At 54.8% G+C, this 22718-nt stretch overlaps 9 protein-coding genes across 9 annotated transcripts; all 9 read right to left on the reverse strand.

Moving 5' to 3' along the window:
* Positions 1-1899: 1899 nt before the first annotated feature.
* Positions 1900-2907, reverse strand: JKF63_03731 (uncharacterized protein; the record flags this gene model as incomplete). Its single annotated transcript, XM_067899730.1, has 1 exon — positions 1900-2907. One exon carries the CDS (start codon positions 2905-2907, stop codon positions 1900-1902), a length of 1008 nt encoding a protein of 335 aa, XP_067755969.1.
* Positions 2908-3652: 745 nt separating this feature from the next.
* JKF63_03732 (uncharacterized protein) lies at positions 3653-4621 on the reverse strand (the record flags this gene model as incomplete). The annotated part of the gene is made up of 1 exon (XM_067899731.1): positions 3653-4621. One exon carries the CDS (start codon positions 4619-4621, stop codon positions 3653-3655), a length of 969 nt encoding a protein of 322 aa, XP_067755970.1.
* A 1188-nt stretch (positions 4622-5809) lies between these two features.
* JKF63_03733 (uncharacterized protein) lies at positions 5810-6175 on the reverse strand (the record flags this gene model as incomplete). The annotated part of the gene is made up of 1 exon (XM_067899732.1): positions 5810-6175. One exon carries the CDS (start codon positions 6173-6175, stop codon positions 5810-5812), a length of 366 nt encoding a protein of 121 aa, XP_067755971.1.
* Positions 6176-7001: 826 nt separating this feature from the next.
* Positions 7002-7514, reverse strand: JKF63_03734 (uncharacterized protein; the record flags this gene model as incomplete). Its single annotated transcript, XM_067899733.1, has 1 exon — positions 7002-7514. One exon carries the CDS (start codon positions 7512-7514, stop codon positions 7002-7004), a length of 513 nt encoding a protein of 170 aa, XP_067755972.1.
* Positions 7515-8288: 774 nt separating this feature from the next.
* Positions 8289-9008, reverse strand: JKF63_03735 (uncharacterized protein; the record flags this gene model as incomplete). Its single annotated transcript, XM_067899734.1, has 1 exon — positions 8289-9008. The coding sequence occupies one exon, from the start codon at positions 9006-9008 to the stop codon at positions 8289-8291; it is 720 nt and encodes a 239-aa protein (XP_067755973.1).
* A 791-nt stretch (positions 9009-9799) lies between these two features.
* JKF63_03736 (uncharacterized protein) lies at positions 9800-10915 on the reverse strand (the record flags this gene model as incomplete). The annotated part of the gene is made up of 1 exon (XM_067899735.1): positions 9800-10915. The coding sequence occupies one exon, from the start codon at positions 10913-10915 to the stop codon at positions 9800-9802; it is 1116 nt and encodes a 371-aa protein (XP_067755974.1).
* Positions 10916-11599: 684 nt separating this feature from the next.
* JKF63_03737 (uncharacterized protein) lies at positions 11600-12046 on the reverse strand (the record flags this gene model as incomplete). The annotated part of the gene is made up of 1 exon (XM_067899736.1): positions 11600-12046. One exon carries the CDS (start codon positions 12044-12046, stop codon positions 11600-11602), a length of 447 nt encoding a protein of 148 aa, XP_067755975.1.
* An 838-nt stretch (positions 12047-12884) lies between these two features.
* Positions 12885-15506, reverse strand: JKF63_03738 (uncharacterized protein; the record flags this gene model as incomplete). Its single annotated transcript, XM_067899737.1, has 1 exon — positions 12885-15506. One exon carries the CDS (start codon positions 15504-15506, stop codon positions 12885-12887), a length of 2622 nt encoding a protein of 873 aa, XP_067755976.1.
* Positions 15507-16471: 965 nt separating this feature from the next.
* JKF63_03739 (uncharacterized protein) lies at positions 16472-21303 on the reverse strand (the record flags this gene model as incomplete). The annotated part of the gene is made up of 3 exons (XM_067899738.1): positions 16472-18764; positions 18821-19212; positions 19765-21303. The coding sequence occupies 3 exons, from the start codon at positions 21301-21303 to the stop codon at positions 16472-16474; spliced, it is 4224 nt and encodes a 1407-aa protein (XP_067755977.1).
* Positions 21304-22718: the final 1415 nt, after the last annotated feature.

The following is a 22718-nucleotide window of genomic DNA, read 5'->3' on the forward strand; positions in this document are numbered from 1 at the left end:
ACCTCGAGCAGAACTGTTCATCCCTCGTCATCGACGAAAAAAAAGAGAAAAAGCAAAACGAATTGAGAAAGAAGATACGACCCCTCTTGGCCAGCCTTTGGGAAGAAGGAAGACGAAACGAGAAAGGTGACAAGCGCCAATCAAAACGAAAAAAAAGAACTATCACATTTTCACACTCCATCGCGTGCACACGCACCGGAAAACATCGCAACTGTTGTGTAATAAAGGTCCTTGTCCTCTTCCCCTTCCCAGACGCTCGGGGCGGATGAAAGACTCTCGACCATTGAGTGAGTTCCTGGCTTATTGAATATTCGGATTAAAAGTTGCCCGTTGGCTACGTTCGCTACAGTCATCCCTCCACCACCACTGATGACCACCAAATGCAACGCCCCCTTCCAGACCTACCCCCCCCCCTTTTCACACTTCCTGCGTCTCATCATACGTTCAGACCTCTTAAGGAACGGTGCACTCTGTCATGCCGCGGTAAGAGTGTGCTGTTAGCAGCGCCCTAGAGAGACCTGAACACCACCCCACGCTCCCATTCTTATCAGCTGACGCTACGGATTGTTCACCTTGACTGACAAATACACGTGTCACCGAGTGTCTGTGGGACCTATTTCTGAACAGTGAACCACCGCTTGTGAAGCGGACGCGGGGCGCTTTGTTCAAGTTTATTAAGATGCGCGCCTACAGGTATATTGGTGCACATTTTCAGATAAATGGCAAGGCAACAAAGAGAAGAGTGAAGAAGGAAAAAAGGGGTCACCTCACAAATGAAAAAGTCCGCAACGATTCAGGAAGAAAAAAGTGAAACACGCTAAGCAAACGGAATTTGCCGCCAAGGTTCACGCCGCACCATTATTACACTTACACACCTGCACAACAGCATGCATACATATGCACGCACTGGAACATTCTCGTGAAAGGCGAGAGAAACGGTAGAGGGCGTGGGCAAAGAATACAGCTACGCCTCAGAGCTGTCAAATTCAAAAAAAAAACAAGATTCCCGCGTGCTTTTTTACAGTGAACTCGTTCCGTCGCACGTTCCCGTGCACTTCGGGCATCCTACACACTCCATTGTCCGCATGTGCATACACTCTCCGCCCTCAGAACACCGGAACGTGACACCGACTCATAACCGGAGAGAAGGGGAGTAGGACGGTCTGGCTTGAAAAAAAGCCAGAAACTCGCACACAGGCATCCTACGCCACATTGGAGAGCCACAAAAACGGAAAATGAAAAAGGAATCGATCCATTCACACTGGTTGCTTGAAGCCTTCACAGAACTTCAAAAAGGAAAAAGAGAACTGAGATGCCCATCTTTACGGCTTCACTGACAAATCCTTCGATGCGTTCCATCCACCGCGATGCCTCGCGCATCACCTACGTCAACGTCTTGCGTGCTTGCCGTCAGACAAAAAAACACACACGTACACATATACACGCCTGCCCAGACCTATATACAACACAGGAGAGCAAGAGACCAGGGCGGAAGACGTGGCAAGGGAAGCAAGTGCCTGTGCGGAACGCTACACAAGGCAGAACATGATAACGATCAGTCAGATGGAAAAAAAAACTGAAGCTCAGAGCGCTTGGAGGAAGGGGGCACGAAAAGGAAAAGAGAGCGAAGCAGTCGACGAAAAGAAGGGAGAAGCTTCCGAGGAGAGAGAAGAGGCGCTGGGAGACTTGGGGTGGATGTAGTCAAGTGCCCACTCTGTCTGTGTGTTTGGCGGTTGTGCGGGGTAGAAAGGAGCCGGGTATTTCGTGAGCGCTGGGTGGCCTCTCAGTGGTGGAAGCAGAGGTGCTAATCTGCCAAGGGGGACAAAACGCGCCCTCCACAGCTACACGCAAATAACGACTGGGGCGGACATCTACACGTATAGCCCTCCGTACCTATCATCAGGTCTCTAAGACAGATGAGGCGTGAGAAGAGTTGTACGGATTGTGACGCCACACCAATCCTGATGGAGTGGAGCTGAAAGACCTTGACATTATCGGTGATCGCCCCATCAACAGCGCACTATTGTCCGGCATTGAGCTCGGCGCGGTCGCTGCGAGCACAAAGGGATCAAAACGAATAGTCGGGGTGACACCAAGGTTGGTGCTTACGCTCATTGGTACCGTCATCGATGACGCAGGCTGTGAACGTATCTGCAGCGGAGAGGAGGAAGGGAGGTTAACCGCCCTATCGAGGACAGTCATGAACTCTTCGTGATTGGCTTCAGGGGACTTTCCCACAACCAACACCGGCGCAGGAAGGCACTCCACTCTCTCCGCTTCCCTCCGCTGAGCGATGAGAGTCATAGCGTGGCGGCACAGGTGCACAAAATTGCACTCGCTCTCGAAGCGGCAGCAGGGCGATCCATCCGCACCGCTGTGGGACCGACACAGAGCCGACGTTGGCACCACTACTTCAGTCTGTGATGACATGCCAACGTCGTGGGCCTGAGCAGCAATGAGGGTGCGCAGTCCATTGGTCACCATTGTCTGTCGCAAGGGTACCCGTCCTACGACCACAGCATCGTCGTTCCGCACGACCAGCCGCAGAGCAGGGTCAATACCTGATGCGTCGCTCGGGGTGCCATGGAAAGCGCAACATGTCGGATCCGCGAGCGCCTTTGCCCGCAACTCGCAAACGGCATCGATATTAGCGTGTGCTTGGAAGCAATTGGCGCCCTGCCGACAGCGCCCTTCGAGAAATACCCGACACAGCGAAGGTACACCCTGGCGGTGCATCGCACGTGTGTCCAGCATGAGCCCTGTAGGGATCAACAGGCGCTTGCTCAGGGGGTCAATCACGGCAAATTTGCCTGGTGGGATACCATCGGTGCTCAACACATTCTGCACTGATCGACCCTCTACCGCGCTTTTCCGACGGTTACCGTGGCGATGCATTCTCCCTTCCATTGAAGCGGTAGAACAGATGATAGGAAGAGTCTTGCACGCAAGAGAAGCAGAGCCACCAACACTTACAGAAACACGGACAGATGCAGCAGCAGCGCTGGGATGAATGTCAGTGTGTAGGTGTCGATGTGTGTGCTTATGTTCCGGGGAAAGGTGGGGGTCAGTTGAGAAGATAGGTGAAACCAAGTTGGTAGGAGAAAAGGGAAGGCGAACGGCAACAAGTGGGGTGTGTGAGAGAGGCACACCGGACAAGACTAGGCGAGTGTGTGAGAAAGGGATTATGAGAATCGCGAAACAGAAGGAAACCAGTAGAAAGATTTTTGTATATCGACCGGCAAACAGGGGAAACATCACGCAGAGTGAGTCCCACAATCAAGTGTACCATAACTGGGGCCACATGCGGCCAGCGTGAGACTCACGAACCGACGTGGAGAGGAAGACCCCCAACAGCACAAGTCCTGTGCTGGTGACAAACGCACAGAAAGGCAAAAGCGCGAGCCCTGTTACACCAAAAGGCCCTAGTCGAGTCATGAACTCATCACAAAGAATCGCGTGAGATGAACCCACACGCCTCCGTATACTGCCTGGGGCCCTTCGATCTCTTTATCCATGACGTTTACCCTTTTACGTCTCTTTCCATGAGGTAGTCTTATGCCTCGAAGCTTCCCAGGACATGAAGAGCCCTCGCCGCCGCCCATTCTGCGCCGAGTGGCATGTTTTCAGACGACGCCCGCCCATGGCACGGTTTCTACCACTGATACACTGCCAGCTCTCCACCCTCGCTGCCGCAGAGTACGTACTCATCCCCCACACAGGCACTCACATTCATCGCCACCCCGGTGAGGTTCGCGTGAACTGTACGCGTGGCACCTCCCACGATGTCATCGGCGGAGATGCCCACGACAGCGCCATTGCCGTTGGGTATCACTACGGTGTCACAGCGTGGCACCCATGCACCACGCAACAGCGCCTGGCGCTCATTCACACCCAGCTCTGTCGCGCCTAAGAGGCGATCTGACGATGACAACGCAAAGGGCTGCGTATCAATCACCTGCGCCACTCCACTCATGGAGTACGTAACCACACGATTCTGCAGGGGGTCCGTCATAATACTGGTGATCCCAGCAGAGCCACAGACAATGCGCTCCATCTCCCTCGACCCCGCACGAGTGTCGAACCAGTGCAGCGACCCGCACACGTCTCCGACATATAACGAGAACCCAGCAGTGGTGGCACTAGTGATTGGAGTATTGACATTTAGACTTGCCACGACCTTTTCGCTTCGCTTGTCCGCTGTGACAAGGTAACCGTCATCGCCACCAAACACAAACGAGTCTCGCGTCGTCGCAGTCACGCAGTTGACCACTGGCCATGTACACCGACCCCTGACGGAATATCTAGATATCGTGAGAAGTCGAGCGCCCTTCTCGACATCCCATAGAGTTGTACACGCATCACCCTGAGCAACTAGCAGCGCTGCAGGACCACTCCAAGCCGCGTCAACTGCTACAGGGCCTCCCGTGCTCATGCAACAGACGTTCTCTGGCACCGACCCAGCAAAGCGCCACAGTAGAACCGTTCCGTCAACATCACCAGTAGCGCACACGCGGCCATTCGCGGCGGCGCACACGACCTCCTCAGAGTGTCCGTGCAGACTCCAATACACCGTCTCACCTTTGCCTGACGGAGCGGTTGAAGAAGTCACAGTGAGCGCCATTGGTGATAATTGCGGGACCGATGGGTTGCTTAGCGAAGACTAGAGAGGTAGAGAAAAAAGACACACGACGAGAACAAAACCACCGAGAGGCAGATACGCGGGAGGACGTAAAAACAAGGGGAACACTATTGCAAGAGTGCGGATGCACACCGGAGCAAGCTAAACGGCTGCGCCCAAGAGAGTCTTGTGAGATCGAACCTATAGGGGCGAAAAAGGTCCCAGGACATGATCACAGATCAGCCTAGAACAAAGACCAGAGCGGTGAGCATCAAAAAAAAAGTGCCGACTTAACAACATGTGCAACAACACCCGTCAGGGCGACACAAACCTGACTGTAAGGTGAAAAGCGGCGTTGTATCGAACTGCGGAGAAAATCAATTCTGCGTGGATAAAAGGCTTCGTAAAACCAGAGCCTACACATTGCACACGTTCAGTCTCATTATTTTTCATGCGCCTCCTCTTCTCAGCCCTCTCCTTTTATCGATTCCTCGTTTACCCCGCAATCAGTAGGCAAAAAATTAGATTGGGTGTAAATCGAGGAGCGGTACGGAAAGAAGGAGAATCCAGTTGCAGCTCAGCACACTCATTTTTTTTTCATATCGTGAAAGGTTAGCACCTGCACCGCCCACATAGAGGTAGAACAAATTTTCACCCGCTATTAGCCCGATGAGAAATACGAACGAAAACGTGCCCCAAACAGAAAAAACGGTAGCACAAGCGCACTCGTATCTGTTTGCCTTCGCAATGGATACTTCAATTATCTCTGTTTCCTCCCCTCCCACCCGCCCCAGACTTTTTAGGTCATGGCCCTCCCCCCCCCCCAGCAGTGTTACTAGATGCGCTTTCACGACTACTACCATGCTGTAAGTTAAGTTGACAGCGCGACAGCAGCTACACCTAGAAATAAAAAAGGACGTTAAAGATGACTAAAAAAAAGAGAATGCGAAGGTCGAGAAGCAGACAAGACGGTAGACGGAAAAGTCGTGATGAAAGAAATTGAGCAGGGGAGTATATCACGCTGGCACACCGCAGAAACGAAGCTACTTTACCCGGTTCTGGATGCGTTCAATTACAGATGTTGGTGCCCTGAAAATAGCCACCGAAGACGCGCTGCACGTGCCCATCACAATGATTTGAGTAACAGTGAAGACAAATGGGCAATGAAAAAAAAAAGGTGAAGGACCCAATTTAGTTCTCCAGTATTTCCAAAGCGGCTACATCGAACAGTTCTTCGTCTACATAATCCACAAAGTTCTTTTGAAGGAACTTCTCCAGGGCATCGCCACTAAGACCGCAACCTTCAAGGAGGACTGCCTCCTCCCGTTCTCGTGATCTTTCCATGTGAACTGACTCATCACTGTGTGAGGATGAAGCCTCGGTGCTCTCCCTTGAGTGTGTATCGGGCAAATACCTCTTTGTCTCCTGTCGCTTGAGCGTTGGTACGTGAGACGCAGTGGTCAGAGGTTCTGGTAACGGTGCCGGAGAGGAGCTCCTTCGGCTGCTGGGGGCCGGCGAGGGGGTCGCGGTTCGACCGCGCTTTACTCCTCGATTCATCCACGCTCTTGGCTGCTATGGAAAGGGAGTATAAATGCGCTTTTCACGCGCACTTCTTTGTGATGTGCACTTTCTACTTTGGGAGTTCTCGGTCTCCGTGCCGGGGCTGTGCGGCGCTGCAAATGTCCGCGCGGCCCGAAACTCGGCGCACAGACTATCCCACTCGTCAATGCGAGGGTAGCAGATCGCAGAACTAGAGCGGTACTGCAGTGCGTTGAAGCTTGTCGAAAAGTGGAAAGGTACTACGGAGGTGCATAGACGAGCGAATAAAATCTGTGGGAGAAGGTGCAATGGTGATTCTTTTGGCGTACGTGTGCGCGTGCAAAGCACTAGCAGCACCATGATATGTTGTCTCAATGTATGCGCCACCAATGCGACAGGCCGAGGAAGCTACTGGAGTGCACATCTTCTCGAGTGTACTCACAACAAGCCACGGAACCTCGGCTTTAAAAAAACGTGTTCAGAATGCGTCACACGAGGTGCTTGCGCGAGTTGATAAGTTTCCTTCTGGTCCCACACATCAGCCGTTGTTTCTTTTGCCAACCCGTCATTCGGATGCTTTCATGTGCCAACACCACAATACACGCCAAGCTGAATTGCGCAACCTCAGACACCTGCCTCGCTCTCGCGTCACTGCGGTGTTCTCTCACCCCCCCCCTCTTTGCAACATGCGTGCAGCCAAAGATATAGACAAAGCAGCACCCTCACAATCCGAACCTAGAAAAACTAAGCTAACACTAGTAAGCAAGAAGGCACAAGAGCAAAATACGCACACTTGTCCTTACCCCACAAGAGGCGGTGGTGGGGATTTATCCAACAGCGAGTATTAATCGTGATGATACCCTGTAAAAACCGTTTTGTCCTTGGTGAAAGTCCGCTCAGCACGCGTGGTGCTGGCAGGATTGGTCGCAAAGCGGTAAGGCTTCCAACGCGCGGCCGTAGTTACCTGGGGACCTATAAGCCCCACATTACACAGCATGCGCTTTACAGGACGATGGTGGTAGTTGCAGAGCTGCAGCTTGTCTTCCATGAGATAGCGAGTAAGGATATGAACACCATCTTTTTCGACACGATCAAATGGAGCAAAGCGAGTGTCCCACGGATCCACCCGTTTTGTCGAGCTAAAGTCTACGTATGCGCGAAGACTGTCGGCCAAAATGCGGTGGCGGTCGAGGAGATACTCGTCTCGCCACCTCTGCGCCTTCTCATGAAATCCGGGGCCAACTTTCGGCCGCTTCTTCGGCTTCGCCCAAAAGCGCTTTTGACACGTCAAACTGCCTAAAACCCCTACAGTGCAGCCGCGCAGATCGGCACTGCTAATGAAAAGACGATTCATCATTTGTCTCTTGCGTTCAAACGCTATTTGACTCTTTGAGGAGAAGAAGTGAGAGAGGCACAAGACCCCTCTGCACCAAGGGAATAGAGTCGAGTCAGCGAAGTCTGAAACTACGGTTGCTGGTCCGCAATAAAAACTCCAATGTCATGCCGAAGTGTAGGGGAAGTCAGCAAAAGTCGTAGTGTTAACCTTGTGCCCCCGTATGTGTGTAGATGCAAATCTTGACGCAACTAGACGCCCCAAGACGCCAACACACCCCGAAGACACGTGGGGAGAGAAAACAATTGAAGAACCTTAAAGGTTAGAAAATCAGAGCTAGGTGCAGACGGCGTAAGAATTCCAATGGCAAGAGGATGTCTCAAGGCGTCCCGGAGGGGGGGGGCAAAAACAGACGAAGGTAAAGCAACAAAACAGTATCTGAGGATGCATACCCTGGGAGCAGTCAGCCTTCACATGCGGGAGCCCAAAGACTCCCCTCTGACACTTGCAAGGTGCAATGAAGAGCACCAAGAGGATAGGGAGAAAAAAGATTTCTGCACGGGACACTCAGAATCCTAAAGAGTAGGGCAGCTACCTCAGTGCTCATAACACAGCTTAGCCTCGTTAGACTCCGCGGAGCCAACCAATGTTCCTCCCTCTGTTGGCTCTCCTTTTTGCCTGCATGCAGATCATTTTTTACATGTGCCTCTCTTTAAGCAATGTGGTAGACTTCTTGAATTCAGCGTCCACACTTTTTTCTTCAATGAGGTGCGCATGATGAAGAAACACGACAGTACTTCATTTCTTATCGCAGAGCAGCTCCTCCAGTCGAGCTACCTTCGCCTTCATCGCAGCTAGTTCCCCGCGAAGCTCCTCGCGAAGCTCCTCGTCTTCCAACAGAGCATCAAGATTATTGTGAAGCGTCTCGCCGTCCTCATTACACCCTGGCGGCCTAGCCTCGACAGCAACCGGTTTTGGAACTAATAGCGCAGTTTCGTGCTTACACAGTCTCTCACTCTCATGTCTCTCTTTAAAACATTGACTTGCTCCTTGCATTCGCAGCCTCTCTTCTGCTTTCTTGAGGCGCAATTCCTCAGCCTGTTTAAAATCCAGTTTGCGTAAATACATCTCCCGCACCGCCTCCTTGAGAAGCTCAGCTGCAGCATTCTCTTTCACCTCCTCATCCGTCAGTGCCAGGGCTGCTTTCATCGGATCCTGTGGAAGGGGAATGCGCGTAAACAGGTCATCAACCTTGGCGTCCAAGGTCTTCAAAAACCGCGCGTCTGCCTCAGGGCTCTCCATGTGAGAAAGCTCTGCGCGATGCACACAGTTTTGCAGTGTCTCCCCCATTCCCTTCGTGCGCAGCTCATTTTCGTTCTCCAGATCCTCCTGAAGCCTCTTGAGGAGGCTACCGGACATCGTGGACGTACCCAGTACGCTGCCTGTGCCACACCCCGATAAGCAGCGGACGCATTTCTCGCGGAGCAGTAGAGTACGTAAGCGAGCCCCCTGGCGCATTGCACACCGTCAAGCTGTTTATTCCGCCCTTGTTTCTTGCTCAGAGGACCGTGGATAAATGTGAGATCCACAAATGCATTTACACATATACTCAATCACACAGGAGCTGGCTGCGCACAAAATGCAGCCCCTCTCATCCTCGTCACCAACGACAAGTACATGCCGTAGAAGGGTGAAACGCGCAAAAAAATCCACCAAAAAAAAAAAGAGACGCGAGAGTAGCGAAAGAGGGCCACGAACATGCATTTATTATGGCCAGTGGCGTCGGAAGCGCGGCAAGGCCCTGAGAGCATGTGCTCATAGTGGCAAGAGGAACATCAACGATGCCCGCTATGTCCATTCGGCGATGACCCCCCCCAAGAGGTCGAGATGACATGTGCACTTTTGTATTACAACTCGCGAAGAACAGGTTAACTCTTTGAGCTTTTGGGAATCATCCTCTCAGTCTCGGAAAAAGCTTTACTTCGTTCAGCACCCACTTATCCGCTCCTGCCACGCAGTCGTGTGATGCAGGGGCGTGGGAAAAGGGGGGATGTAACGTAGCGGATAATAAAGCAGAAGATTTAGCAGAAAGCGGAGAAAAAGGCTTCAGCCAGGCAAGGATCTCCTTGCCTGTGTGAGCCATCCGACTTGTGCACTCTTTCTGCAGGAGCGATGCAAGTAGCAACAGCCTGAACCAGCGAAGCCACCTCGAGCAGGTCTTCGATCTTCCAGCTGCCCTTCAGATTCTGTCCGCTCAGTGAGGCCAAAAAATAACTCGCATGACGTGGCGCGCCGCGAGATTCAGCACCCTAGTTAGGACTTCTAACACCTACAGTATATTTTTCAGAGACATAGGATTCGAATAGAGACCCAGGTTTCTCGCAATCGCGGATAAACCCAGAAAACGGATGCAACACCTCTAGCCACAAACCTCGAGGTGAATACCCTGTTGGAGAAAGAAGAGAGAGGTATACTTGATCGCCAAACTCGAGAGTGCGCAGAATTTTGGCACTCTCACTCGGTGCCGTGTAGACCGCTACCGGCGGTACCCGCCGCGGTACAAACATGCACGGTAATGCGTGTGACGGCGCGCGTATCCACGGATGCTGCACCAACGTCGGTTGGAATACACTGCAACCCAGCAAATCTTGCGCGCTAGGCCGCCGCTTCCAGTTTCTGGACAGCATTGTCAACACACAGTCTCCAAGTGCCCTGCTGTACCCGCTCAGCGTGCTAGGGTGAGGAGGGCAACCGCTCAAGACTTGCCTCGTAAATGCATCCACGCTGCTGGCAGGAAACGGCAATTTGTTCACCATCAAACGATACACGACGAGCCCCATGCTCCAAACGTCTGCTTTCGATGTATAAGCGTATCCTTCCATTATTTCCGGCGCCAAGTAAAGCGGAGTGCCCACATGTGAGACGACGCGCGCGCCATAGTGCGAGAGGCGCTTCACCAAACCGAAATCGCCCAGTTTCACTGTAGGCCATCTACGGTCACTTTCATTTGCCGATAAGAGGAAAATGTTCTCCGGCTTTATGTCGCGATGCAATCTATTCCTCTTGTGGATGTGGTCGAGCCCAAGAAGCAGTTGTACGACAATGCTAAGCAACTCCTCTTCTAGCAACGGGTACCTCTTTTCCAGATACTGGCCAAGATCCCCGGCATCACAGTATTCCATGGAGATACATAAGCGACTCTCGTGATCAATCCACGCATCGCGGGACGCCACCACATTGAGACTACACAGATTCATCATTCCAAGGTACTCCTCAAGAAACCCGGACCGCCTCACCACGGATTTTGAACGCTTTACGACTGAACAGGTGTCGCCTGCATTCCGAACCAGGTATGCGTCCCCAAAAGCTCCACATCCTAGGAAGCTCACAACGCGCATCCGACGACAAGCCGAGTCAGTTAACATAACTATCCCTACTCGCTTAAGAACACCTTGCCAATGAAAGTTGTACTGGCGATGTGAAGAATTCAGCACGCCCCTGTTGTGGCAAGGGGAGAGGGGAGAGGGGGGGGGGGCTCTTAGACGCAGTGTAGGAAAGAATTTCATCTGTTCTTGGCAAGAAGAGCTCACACAACTTCGCTGAGAGAATATTTTCTCCTGAAACGCTTGACAGTCAGCGCGGAGGCACGCCAATACCTCTAACTAACTCGTCACATGAGAGACCAGGAGCCTAGGAGGGACCAAGTCTAGGAACAGGAGGTGTCTTATTTGCGTCAGGTCAAGATAACGGTGGAGAACTCGCAGCGCACACCACCAGGGGTACAATACAGACCAGGCACAAACAAATCCAAACCGAGTAACTCACGGATGTCGGAATTCTTTCCAAAGTGTATGCAGCACAACAATAAGCCGGGACTTTTTTTTTTGCTGCCACCGGCAACATGACGAGAGCGCAGAAAGGAGATCAGATTTTTCAGGCTGGTCCCTTTACTCGCCTTCACTTATGTGTGCACTGTTGTATTACACACTCCAGTACAAAAGTACATGCACATTCACAGAGCAAACTCGCACGTGTCGGCAACCCCATGTTAACCGCACAAGCAGCCCCCCCCCAGTATATAGTGAAATCAAACTACACACCAACGTTATTCACTGAGACGCAATATCCAGGCGCATCTGGTTTCCAGAAACCCTGAAACCACATTTAGAGTAGTACATGACCATGTCATCTGTACAATCCAGGATCACCTTATAGCAATTACTATCTCTTGCGACCTCAACTATGCTCTTGAGCAAATCGCGAGCAATGCCCTGGCCACGGCGGTCAGGATGCGTGACAACATCCTCAATGTGACCCACACTCTTCCCCCCGCGAAAAAACTTGGGCTCTACGAATAATGAGGCGGTCCCTATAATCTTCAGAGTTGTGGTGCAGACTGCAACGCGTGTGTGCACCCCCGCAAGCACACGGCGGGAATGAACTTGCTCAAGTTCCTCTTTCGAAAGTGCTGGGGCGGACGTGAGGTGGCTAAGCAACTCCAGGAGCTCTCCCAAGTCGCGCGTCTCCAAATCGCGGATAACGACAGAGCCGCTCATTGACAGCGCTGATGCGTGATATAAACAGATCGTCTGGTGTTTAAGAATGCAAAGTAGTACAGAAATGTATGTGAAGGGAGGGTGAGAGCCCGTATGTCACGTGAAAACCGCCTTGACCGACAATCGCAAAAGAAATAAAAGCCAGGAACAGAAGGCAGCAATGCATGGAAAAACTGCAGCGACAACAGGAATCTGTGGAACTCACCCAATTCCGTGAAAGCAGAACACCAAGTCATTATGTCGTTTTTCTGACACTAAAAGAAAAACTCCGTAGTGTCAACGTCGCCGAAAGGCATCACAGAGCCTTCGGTTAGACTTGCTAGCAACTAGAACCGCCCAATCGAGGTTGCTGTAGTTGCTGTACGCTCCGTACACAACAGAGGAATTACATGCAATTAGCCTAGTAAGAATTTAGCTTACACACCAACCAGAAACAAGGGCTACATCCCCGTACCACATCAATACCTGGGCCATCTGCTATTGACACTACGATACGTCAGTCTTCACGATGGCGACCCACTAAATACGAGCACCAGTGAGAAGCGACAGATGTACTGTGATCAGATTAAGAGGAAATAGAACCACGCATAGGGACCGAGACGTACCTACCCACGTGGAGAATATGTCGCAGGAAAGGCGAGTTCGAAGCGCGTGCTTGTCACAGCATAAACCTCGTCAATCTTTCTGTAAATGAGCAATGGAAGAATAGGAAGCCTCGAATAGACCTCGAAGCCTCAAACAAGCACAGAAACACATCATCATTCATCACCATAGGCCAGGGAACACCCAAAAAAAAATGGAGATCCATGCAGCGTCGAAAATAAATCTAAAAACACTATCACTTAAAGTTTTCCGCCAATGAACTGAAAGAGGATGCACCAAACGCACTGTTTGTGTTTCCCCCACCGGAAAACGCACTTTTTGGAACGCTCGAAAACCCCCCGCCTGGTGGTACTCCACCAAACGCACTCCTAAATGCGCTTGTAGGGCCAGCCCCTGTGTTTGGAGCGGCGCTGCCGACGGCGCTCGTGATACCGGGTCCCCACGAGCTTCCCACACCGCAAGCAGCACTCCCCGGTCCCGCAGACTGTGCCGCACCCCAATTTGCGGCGGTCACTGACTGGCCGAACGCACTCACAGTAGGCTGCGCTGCACCACCGGATGCTGCCTGGCCGAATGTGCTGGATGCTGGTGGAGCCTGGCCGAACGCACTCGGCGGCGCCTGGCCGAACGCACTCGCAGCAGGCTGCGCTGCACCACCGGATGCTGCCTGGCCGAACGTGCTGGATGCTGGTGGAGCCTGGCCGAACGCACTCGGCAGCGCCTGGCCGAACCCACTCACAGCAGGCTGCGCTGCACCGGCGGATGCTGCCTGGCCGAATGTGCTGGATGCTGGTGGAGCCTTGCCGAACGCACTCGGCGGCGCCTGGCCGAACCCACCCACAGCAGGCTGCGCTGCACCACCGGATGCTGCCTGGCCGAATGTGCTCGATGCTGGTGGAGCCTTGCTGAACGCACTCGGCGGCGCCTGGCCGAACCCACTCACAGCAGGCTGCGCTGCACCACCGGATGCTGCCTGGCCGAATGCGCTGGATGCAGGTGGAGCCTTGCCGAACGCACTCGGCGGCGCCTGGCCGAACCCACTCACAGCAGGCTGCGCTGCACCGCCGGATGCTGCCTGGCCGAATGCGCTCGATGCAGGTGGAGCCTGGCCGAACCCACTGGCAGCAGGCTGCACTGCACCGGCGGATGCTGCCTGGCCGAATGTGCTCGATGCTGGTGGAGCCTGGCCGAACGCACTCGCAGCAGGCTGCGCTGCACTAGCGGATGCTGCCTGGCCGAATGTGCTGGATGCTGGTGGAGCCTGGCCGAACGCACTCGGCGGCGCCTGGCCAAACCCACTCGCAGCAGGCTGCGCTGCACCGGCGGATGCTGCCTGGCCGAATGTGCTGGATGCTGGTGGAGCCTGGCCAAACCCACTCGCAGCAGGCTGCGCTGCACCGGCGGATGCTGCCTGGCCGAATGTGCTGGATGCTGGTGGAGCCTGGCCGAACGCACTCGGCGGCGCCTGGCCAAACCCACTCGCAGCAGGCTGCACTGCACCGGCGGATGCTGCCTGGCCGAATGTGCTGGATGCAGGTGGAGCCTGGCCGAACGCACTCGGCGGCGCCTGGCCAAACCCACTCGCAGCAGGCTGCGCTGCACTAGCGGATGCTGCCTGGCCGAATGTGCTGGATGCTGGTGGAGCCTTGCCGAACGCACTCGCAGCAGGCTGCCCTGCACCAGCGGATGCTGCCTGGCCGAATGTGCTGGATGCTGGTGGAGCCTGGCCGAACCCACTGGCAGCAGGCTGCACTGCACTAGCGGATGCTGCCTGGCCGAATGTGCTCGATGCTGGTGGAGCCTGGCCAAACCCACTGGCAGCAGGCTGCGCTGCACTAGCGGATGCTGCCTGGCCGAATGTGCTGGATGCTGGTGGAGCCTTGCCGAACGCACTCGGCGGCGCCTGGCCAAACCCACTCGCAGCAGGCTGCGCTGCACTAGCGGATGCTGCCTGGCCGAATGTGCTGGATGCTGGTGGAGCCTTGCCGAACGCACTCGGCGGCGCCTGGCCAAACCCACTCGCAGCGGGCTTGCTTTCCAAAGCAGCGGCAGGCTCCTTGGTGGCGGTGCCAGCGGCAGAGCCAAACCCACCCACAGCGGGCTTGTTCTCCAAAGTGGCGGCAGGCTCCTTGATGGCGGTGCTAGCGGCAGAGCCAAACCCACTCGCAGCGGGCTTGCCTTCCAAGGCAGCGGCAGGCTCCTTGGTGGCGGTGCCAGCGGCAGAGCCAAACCCACCCACAGCGGGCTTGCCTTCCAAAGCAGCGGCAGGCTCCTTGGTGGCGGTGCCAGCGGCAGAGCCAAACCCACCCACAGCGGGCTTGTTCTCCAAAGTGGCGGCAGGCTCTTTGGCGCCAGCGGGGAAAACATGTGTCAAGTCGTTCCCCAGAGGTTTATTAACACATATGGCACCACCATGAGAAGTGATATCCGCCTCCCTGGCTACAGAGTGGTGAACAACATCAGAATCACCGACCAGCGATTCGGGAGAATACCCAACGGCATAAATTTTCGACGAACGGCCTTCGGCAGCAGACCTCCGCAACGCAGCTGAACACCTGCTCTCAAGACATTTATGAGATTGCAAAAACAATGAGTCAATGGAGCAGAGAAGCAGACCGACTGAGTGCACTGGTAAATCGTTCTTAAAATCATCTCCAGTGGCTAAAAGGCTATGCAAATGTGTCTCATGGAACTGCTCGATTGAAGATTCTACTGCAGGAATTTGCCTACTACAGATGTCACTTACGCTTTGTCTGAGGATTTGAAGTCTGCTGCAAAGCAGTTGTAGATCTTTCAAGTTGCTGCTGAAGGTCGTCGCGGTTTCGCAAAGCGCATCCAGTCGAGTTGGTGGCGGCATTCGTGAATCTAGTGTATGCACTTGCGTACCTCTACCAGTGAAAAAGAGAAACTCAGCGAAATTTGAAGCGCACTTGGGCTATGGGAAAAACAAGAAAATTTCAAGTGCTGCTAAAGAGCAATGAACACGTGCGTTCGTTGACTTGCAGACGCTCTGCCCTGGCTCAAAAAAACGTAGAGAGGAAAGGAGTATGCGCTTTGAATACGCAGATCATTTATTTTCATAAGCCTATTTTCGTGTACAGCATCAGTTCAACGCCACATTCTGCCCGGCCTCTCACAGCCCCAACCGCGTGCTGTGGTGACAGCGGTGCACACGCGTTGCAGCCGTGCCGACCCAAGCACTTCCAAAAGAGCATTGGTCTCGCGCTCCGCCTATCCGCGTCTTGTGGGTTGCCCTCCACCAGTAGGCAGCGGTGACCAGGGGAGGTGCGTTCCAGCAGCGCCGGTACCCCTCTCATCGCATAGACGGTGCAAGCGTCGGCACTCTCGCGGATCGAGCCCACACACCTCAATCCAGCACCGGTCCGCTGACACCAGTGGCGACACATCGCTCGGACCACCTCACAGCCACGGGGTACTTGACCCTGGTAACCCCCCAGAAATGGTCTGGCAGTGGACGGAGATCGAAAGATAGGAGTGTGCTTTGCCTCCCTCTCCCCCTTCCGCCGAGTGGGTGTTGGCCTGATACCGTGATGATGTACACGCAATCCACCGGAGTCCTCATCGTAAGAAGGTAGCTTTATGTACGTCCCAACGATAGCCCGCTGAGGTAGACTACAAAAACAGCGAACGGACGAAGTAATCCAGTTGCTGTGACACATGTTGCGATGGTCGTGCACCAGTATGCTCAAGTAGAGATCGTCACTATGCATAAACTCTAAGGACTCCTTCGTAATTATGATCGAGCACATTTTTTAAAGAGTTGTCAACAAAAGAACACCATCTTAGGAAGAGTACGAAAGCTCACGACTTACGGAAAGCTCTTGACAAATGTCGGCTAGCTAGGCTTTCTGTCATCTGTGCAGGTGATTTCTCGAAAACCGCCGGAGCGGCCGCAACGGCTCGCGCGTAAGCCTGAGAGATTGCCTGACGCACTTCGAACAGCAAATCCTTTCGGAAAACCTCCAAATCTGCCTTTATCGACTCACGCTCCTGTTGCCAGGCTTGCGTGATCAACGCCTCTACAACTGCTAAAGGGACACATTCCGTGTCTGAAGGAGTTCTCGTTACATTCAACCCGGTCGTATCCCTCTTCACGGTGACCCCTACCTTGCCACCGCAGATGGGCTCCAGGGACCCGCCCGTGAAGCCTGTTACGCTGGGCTCCTCCGCCTCAGATGGAACAACAGGTGATTTGAAAACCGTCGGGTGACGCCCACTCGAGCCAAAGACACCCTTGTCACCTGCAGCTCTCGCCTCATCGTCTGCGCGGTGTTTGTCAATCCCAAGCGAGGTATCACTGCTGCACTCCTTTACAAACGTTGTCTTTTTTGCGCAGGGCCAGCAGTCCGACCGCACACTTGTCTTCCCGTTCAGGTGTGCGCCCTGCAGGTCCTTCACCTTGCGGCACACAGTGCAACGCCACACGCTCTCCTGTTTCAGGCAGGCTGTCTGTGCCACTGTCGCCGCGTGCGCGTCGACAGATGCAGTCGAAACCCTCAAACTCATCGGCCCGGGCTCACCAGCACCACATTTCCCTTTCTCTGCGCAGCGGTTTTGCGAGTCTGGTCTCACACACACCGGGACAGCAACACCTCCAAACGCGCTCTTGAACGGGGCAGCAGCAGCGGGCTTGTCCGCAGCGGGCGCGGCGACACCACCAAACACGCTCTTGAACGGGGCAGCAGCAGCGGGCTTGTCCGCAGCGGGCGCGGCGACATCACCAAACGCGCTCTTGAACGGGGTCGCCGCAGCGGGCTTGTCCGCAGCAGGCACGGCGATATCACCAAACGCGCTCTTAAACGGGGCAGCAGCAGCGGGCTTGCTCGCAGCGGGCACGGCGATATCACCAAACGCGCTCTTAAACGGGGCGGCGGCTACTTGCTTCTCGGAAACCTGGGAGGAAGAGGCAGCCCTTCGAAACGAGGACGGCGGGGTAGATGCGGCCATGGCGCTGTTTCCGACGTCGCTTGCCAGATGAGTGGCTCCACTAGGGTTCTGGTGTGCCTGTCCGGCGATGGTCACAGGCTGGGCAGCAGGACCAGATTCGTATGGAGCGCCTCCGTCTCGAAAAAAGGTTGTCTTTTTCGCACAGGGCCAGCAGTCCGACCGCACACTTGTCTTCCCGTTCAGGTGTGCGCCCTGCAGGTCCTTCACCTTGCGGCACACAGTGCAACGCCAGACGGTATTTCCCGCCACATGCACAGCACTCGCCCTGTCGACAGTGCATTCTTCTGCGGCGCTGACCTTTTTCACCGACAGCATACAGCTCGGCTCCTCCGCCTCAGATGGAACAACAGGTGATTTGAAAACTGTCGGGTGACGCCCACTCGAGCCAAAGACACCCTTGTCACCTGCAGCTCTCGCCTCATCGTCTGCGCGGTGTTTGTCAATCCCAAGCGAGGTGTCACTGCTGCACTCCTTTACAAACGTCGTCTTTTTTGCGCAGGGCCAGCAGTCCGACCGCACACTTGTCTTCCCGTTCAGGTGTGTGCCTTGCAGGTCCTTCACCTTGCGGCACACAGTGCAACGCCACACGCTCTCCTGTTTCAGGCAGGCTGTCTGTGCCACTGTCGCCGCGTGTGCGTCAACAGATGCAGTCGAAACCCTCAAACTCATCGGCCCGGGCTCACCAGCACCACATTTCCCTTTCTCTGCGCAACAGTTTAGCGAGTCTGGTCTCACAAACACCGGGACAGCAACACCTCCAGACGCGCTCTTGAACGGGGTCGCCGCAGGGGGCTTGTCCGCAGAGGGCACGGCGACATCACCAAACGCGCTCTTGAACGGGGCAGCCGCAGCGGGCTTGCTCGCAGCGGACACGGCGATATCACCAAACGCGCTCTTGAACGGGGTCGCCGCAGGGGGCTTGTCCGCAGCGGGCACGGCGACATCACCAAACGCGCTCTTGAACGGGGTCGTCGCAGGGGGCTTGCTCGCAGCGGACACGGCGATATCACCAAACGCGCTCTTGAACGGGGCAGCAGCAGGGGGCTTGCCCGCAGCGGGCACGGCGACATCACCAAACGCGCTCTTGAACGGGGCAGCAGCAGCGGGCTTGCTCGCAGCGGGCACGGCGATATCACCAAACGCGCTCTTGAACGGGGCAGCAGGGGGCTTGTCCCAGCGGCACGGCGACATCACCAAACGCGCTTGAACGGGGCGTCGCGGGGCTTGCTCGCAGCGGACACGGCGATATCACCAAACGCGCTCTTGAACGGGGTCGCCGCAGGGGGCTTGCTCGCAGCGGACACGGCGATATCACCAAACGCGCTCTTGATCGGGGCAGCAGCAGGGGGCTTGTCCGCAGCGGGCACGGCGACATCACCAAACGCGCTCTTGAACGGGGTGGCGGCTACTTGCTTCTCGGAAACCTGTGAGGAAGAGGCAGCCCTTCGAACTGAGGACGGCGGGGTAGATGCGGTCACGGCGCTATTTCCGACGTCGCTTGCCAGATGAGTGGCTCCACTAGGGCTCTGGTGTGCCTGTCGGGCGATGGTCACAGGCTGGACAGCGGGACCAGATTCGTATGGAGCGCCTCCGTCTCGAAAGAAGGTTGTCTTTTTCGCACAGGGCCAGCAGTCCGACCGCACACTTGTCTTCCCGTTCAGGTGTGCGCCCTGCAGGTCCTTCACCTTGCGGCACACAGTGCAACGCCAAACGGTATTTCCCGCCACATGCACAGCACTCGCCCTGTCGACAGTGCATTCTTCTGCGGCGCTGACCTTTTTCACCGACAGCATACAGCTCGGCTCCTCCGCCTCAGATGGAACAACAGGTGATTTGAAAACTGTCGGGTGACGCCCACTCGAACCAAAGACACCCTTGTCACCTGCAGCTCTCGCTCCATCGTCTGCGCGGTGTTTGTCAATCCCAAGCGAGGTGTCACTGCTGCACTCCTTTACAAACGTTGTCTTTTTTGCGCAGGGCCAACAGTCCGACCGCACACTTGTCTTCCCGTTCAGGTGTGTGCCTTGCAGGTCCTTCACCTTGCGGCACACAGTGCAACGCCACACGCTCTCCTGTTTCAGGCAGGCTGTCTGTGCCACTGTCGCCGCGTGTGCGTCAACAGATGCAGTCGAAACCCTCAAACTCATCGGCCCGGGCTCACCAGCACCACATTTCCCTTTCTCTGCGCAACAGTTTAGCGAGTCTGGTCTCACACACACCGGGACAGCAACACCTCCAAACGCGCTCTTGAACGGGGTCGCCGCAGGGGGCTTGTCCGCAGAGGGCACGGCGACATCATCAAACGCGCTCTTGAACGGGGCAGCAGCAGCGGGCTTGTCCGCAGCGGACACGGCGACATCACCAAACGCGCTCTTGAACGGGGCAGCAGCAGCGGGCTTGCTCGCAGCGGGCACGGCGACATCACCAAACGCGCTCTTGAACGGGGCAGCAGCAGCGGGCATGCTCGCAGCGGGCACGGCGACATCACCAAACGCGCTCTTGAATGGGGCAGCAGCAGCGGGCATGCTCGCAATGGGCGCGGCGACACCACCAAACGCGCTCTTGAACGGGGTCGCCGCAGCGGGCTTGTCCGCAGCGGGCGCGGCGACATCACCAAACGCGCTCTTGAATGGGGCAGCAGCAGCGGGCTTGTCCGCAATGGGCGCGGCGACATCACCAAACGCGCTCTTGAATGGGGCCGCCGCAGCGGGCTTGTCCGCAATGGGCGCGGCGACACCACCAAACGCGCTCTTGAACGGGGTCGCCGCAGCGGGCTTGTCCGCAGCGGGCGCGGCGACATCACCAAACGCGCTCTTGAACGGGGTCGCCGCAGCGGGCCTGCTCGCAGCGGGCGCGGCGTTATCACCAAACGCGCTCTTGAACGGGGCGGCGGCTACTTGCTTCTCGGAAACCTGGGAGGAAGAGGCAGCCCTTCGAAATGAGGACGGCGGGGTAGATGCGGCCATGGCGCTGTTTCCGACGTCGCTTGCCAGATGAGTGGCTCCACTAGGGCTCTGGTGTGCCTGTCCGGCGATGGTCACAGGCTGGGCAGCAGGACCAGATTCGTATGGAGCGCCTCCGTCTCGAAAAAAGGTTGTCTTTTTCGCACAGGGCCAGCAGTCCGACCGCACACTTGTCTTCCCGTTCAGGTGTGCGCCCTGCAGGTCCTTCACCTTGCGGCACACAGTGCAACGCCAAACGGTATTTCCCGCCACATGCACAGCACTCGCCCTGTCGACAGTGCATTCTTCTGCGGCGCTGACCTTTTTCACCGACAGCATACAGCTCGGCTCCTCCGCCTCAGATGGAACAACAGGTGATTTGAAAACTGTCGGGTGACGCCCACTCGAGCCAAAGACACCCTTGTCACCTGCAGCTCTCGCTCCATCGTCTGCGCGGTGTTTGTCAATCCCAAGCGAGGTGTCACTGCTGCACTCCTTTACAAACGTTGTCTTTTTTGCGCAGGGCCAGCAGTCCGACCGCACACTTGTCTTCCCGTTCAGGTGTGCGCCCTGCAGGTCCTTCACCTTGCGGCACACAGTGCAACGCCAAACTGTTAGGAGTCGAAGGAAGGATTGGAGTGTTTCTGGAGGTGGTGAGACTCCTTTCACAGTTGTGGGGTGACTTGTATGTTCATGGTAGTCAACCACCCCATCGGGACGGGAATCGGTGAGAGATGATGACATCTCACTTCTGAGATACCGAACTGCAGCTTCGTGGTTCTGCCGTTAGTGGCTCGCGAGAACTGATCAGTCCGAAAAGACTTCTCTGGAGATCTGGTTGGTCTATCCTGACCTGAAATTGCGCTCTTGAGAGAGACTATCGTGGTTCCGGTGTTGTCGAAAAAGTTCGTGTGCACTGCTTTAGAGTCGAAAAGCTCGTATGACTGACGGAAGTACGGGACTTCTCAGGTCTGATAAACTCTCTTTTATTGCAGCGTCGTCGTCACTTCGTGTTGAGTAGGAGGAAGGCACACAGATGACTTTTTTTCTGCCAACAGGTTACTCGCTGTTTTTCCTCTTAAGAATACTGCAAGTGGAATGGAAAATAAAAAATATGAGTCTCTTTCTTGTGCAGAAAACCTCTAACTCAAGGGAGCTGTGTTAACGGCGAACTAGTTCCGGAGTACTCCGGCTACACAAGGAACAAAGAGCGCTAAAAGCAAACGGGTTTTGAAAACAGATGAGAAAACGTTCCCAAAAGAGAGTTTTCGGAAGCATGCAACACAGTAGGAGAGCGACACTTGTCATCCAACTCACTCACCCAAGAACAACTTTTGTGCTTCTCATTCACTCTACGTAACCTTCGCCACTAGACCCAAGAGGAGCACAGCAGTGTAATGGGAGATACATGAACGTAGACTTTTCCTCGAAACTGTCGTATCTTTCGCCCGGTACCGAATTCCTACGACATATAACGCTACTCGCAGATAATATTCATTTCACAGGCGCATGGAAAAGGTGACGAGAGCCTATTTGAAAAAACGACGTGGCACGCGACGAAGCGTATTAAGGAGCAGACGCAAATAGAGCGCTCTAATCAATTGTGATCCATCAAGGAAACAAGGATAAATCAAAAGTACTCACCACCTCTTGTATGGGTATTTGCCGCCTCATGTCGAGTGGGCAGAGCGGTATTTGGATTTTCGCCCTTCCAAAGGTCCGCACTTTGGTCACCAGTTGTAGAAAAACCGCATGTCAATGGAATGCGAAAAACCACGATTGCCCGAACTCACGGCCCTCTCTTAATTTGCAGAGGAAACAGACAGTGATTTCAATATTCCAAGCGAGCTCATTAAGCAGAAAAGATATCCAGGATGCCTAAAAGCTCAACAGACCTCACCATTCGAATGAAAACATCCTACGAATACCGAATGCGCTTTTTTGCAGGCGCAATCCTAGCAAAATACCTCTGCGCTTAAAGTACACCTCGCAAGCACAGTTGTTGAGATCTTGAATATACCGTAATGAGAGCCAGGAGAAGCTTTTCTGGCAAACGAAAAAAAACTGGAGCGCAGCTGCAGAAACGATCACGTGAAAGAACCCACAAACAGTATCATGCACCTTGAAAAAAAACGAGAGAGCTGCAGAGATTTCCTTGC

This window comes from Porcisia hertigi, chromosome 28, assembly GCF_017918235.1.
Source record: "Porcisia hertigi strain C119 chromosome 28, whole genome shotgun sequence".
Classification (NCBI taxonomy): domain Eukaryota; phylum Euglenozoa; class Kinetoplastea; order Trypanosomatida; family Trypanosomatidae; genus Porcisia; species Porcisia hertigi.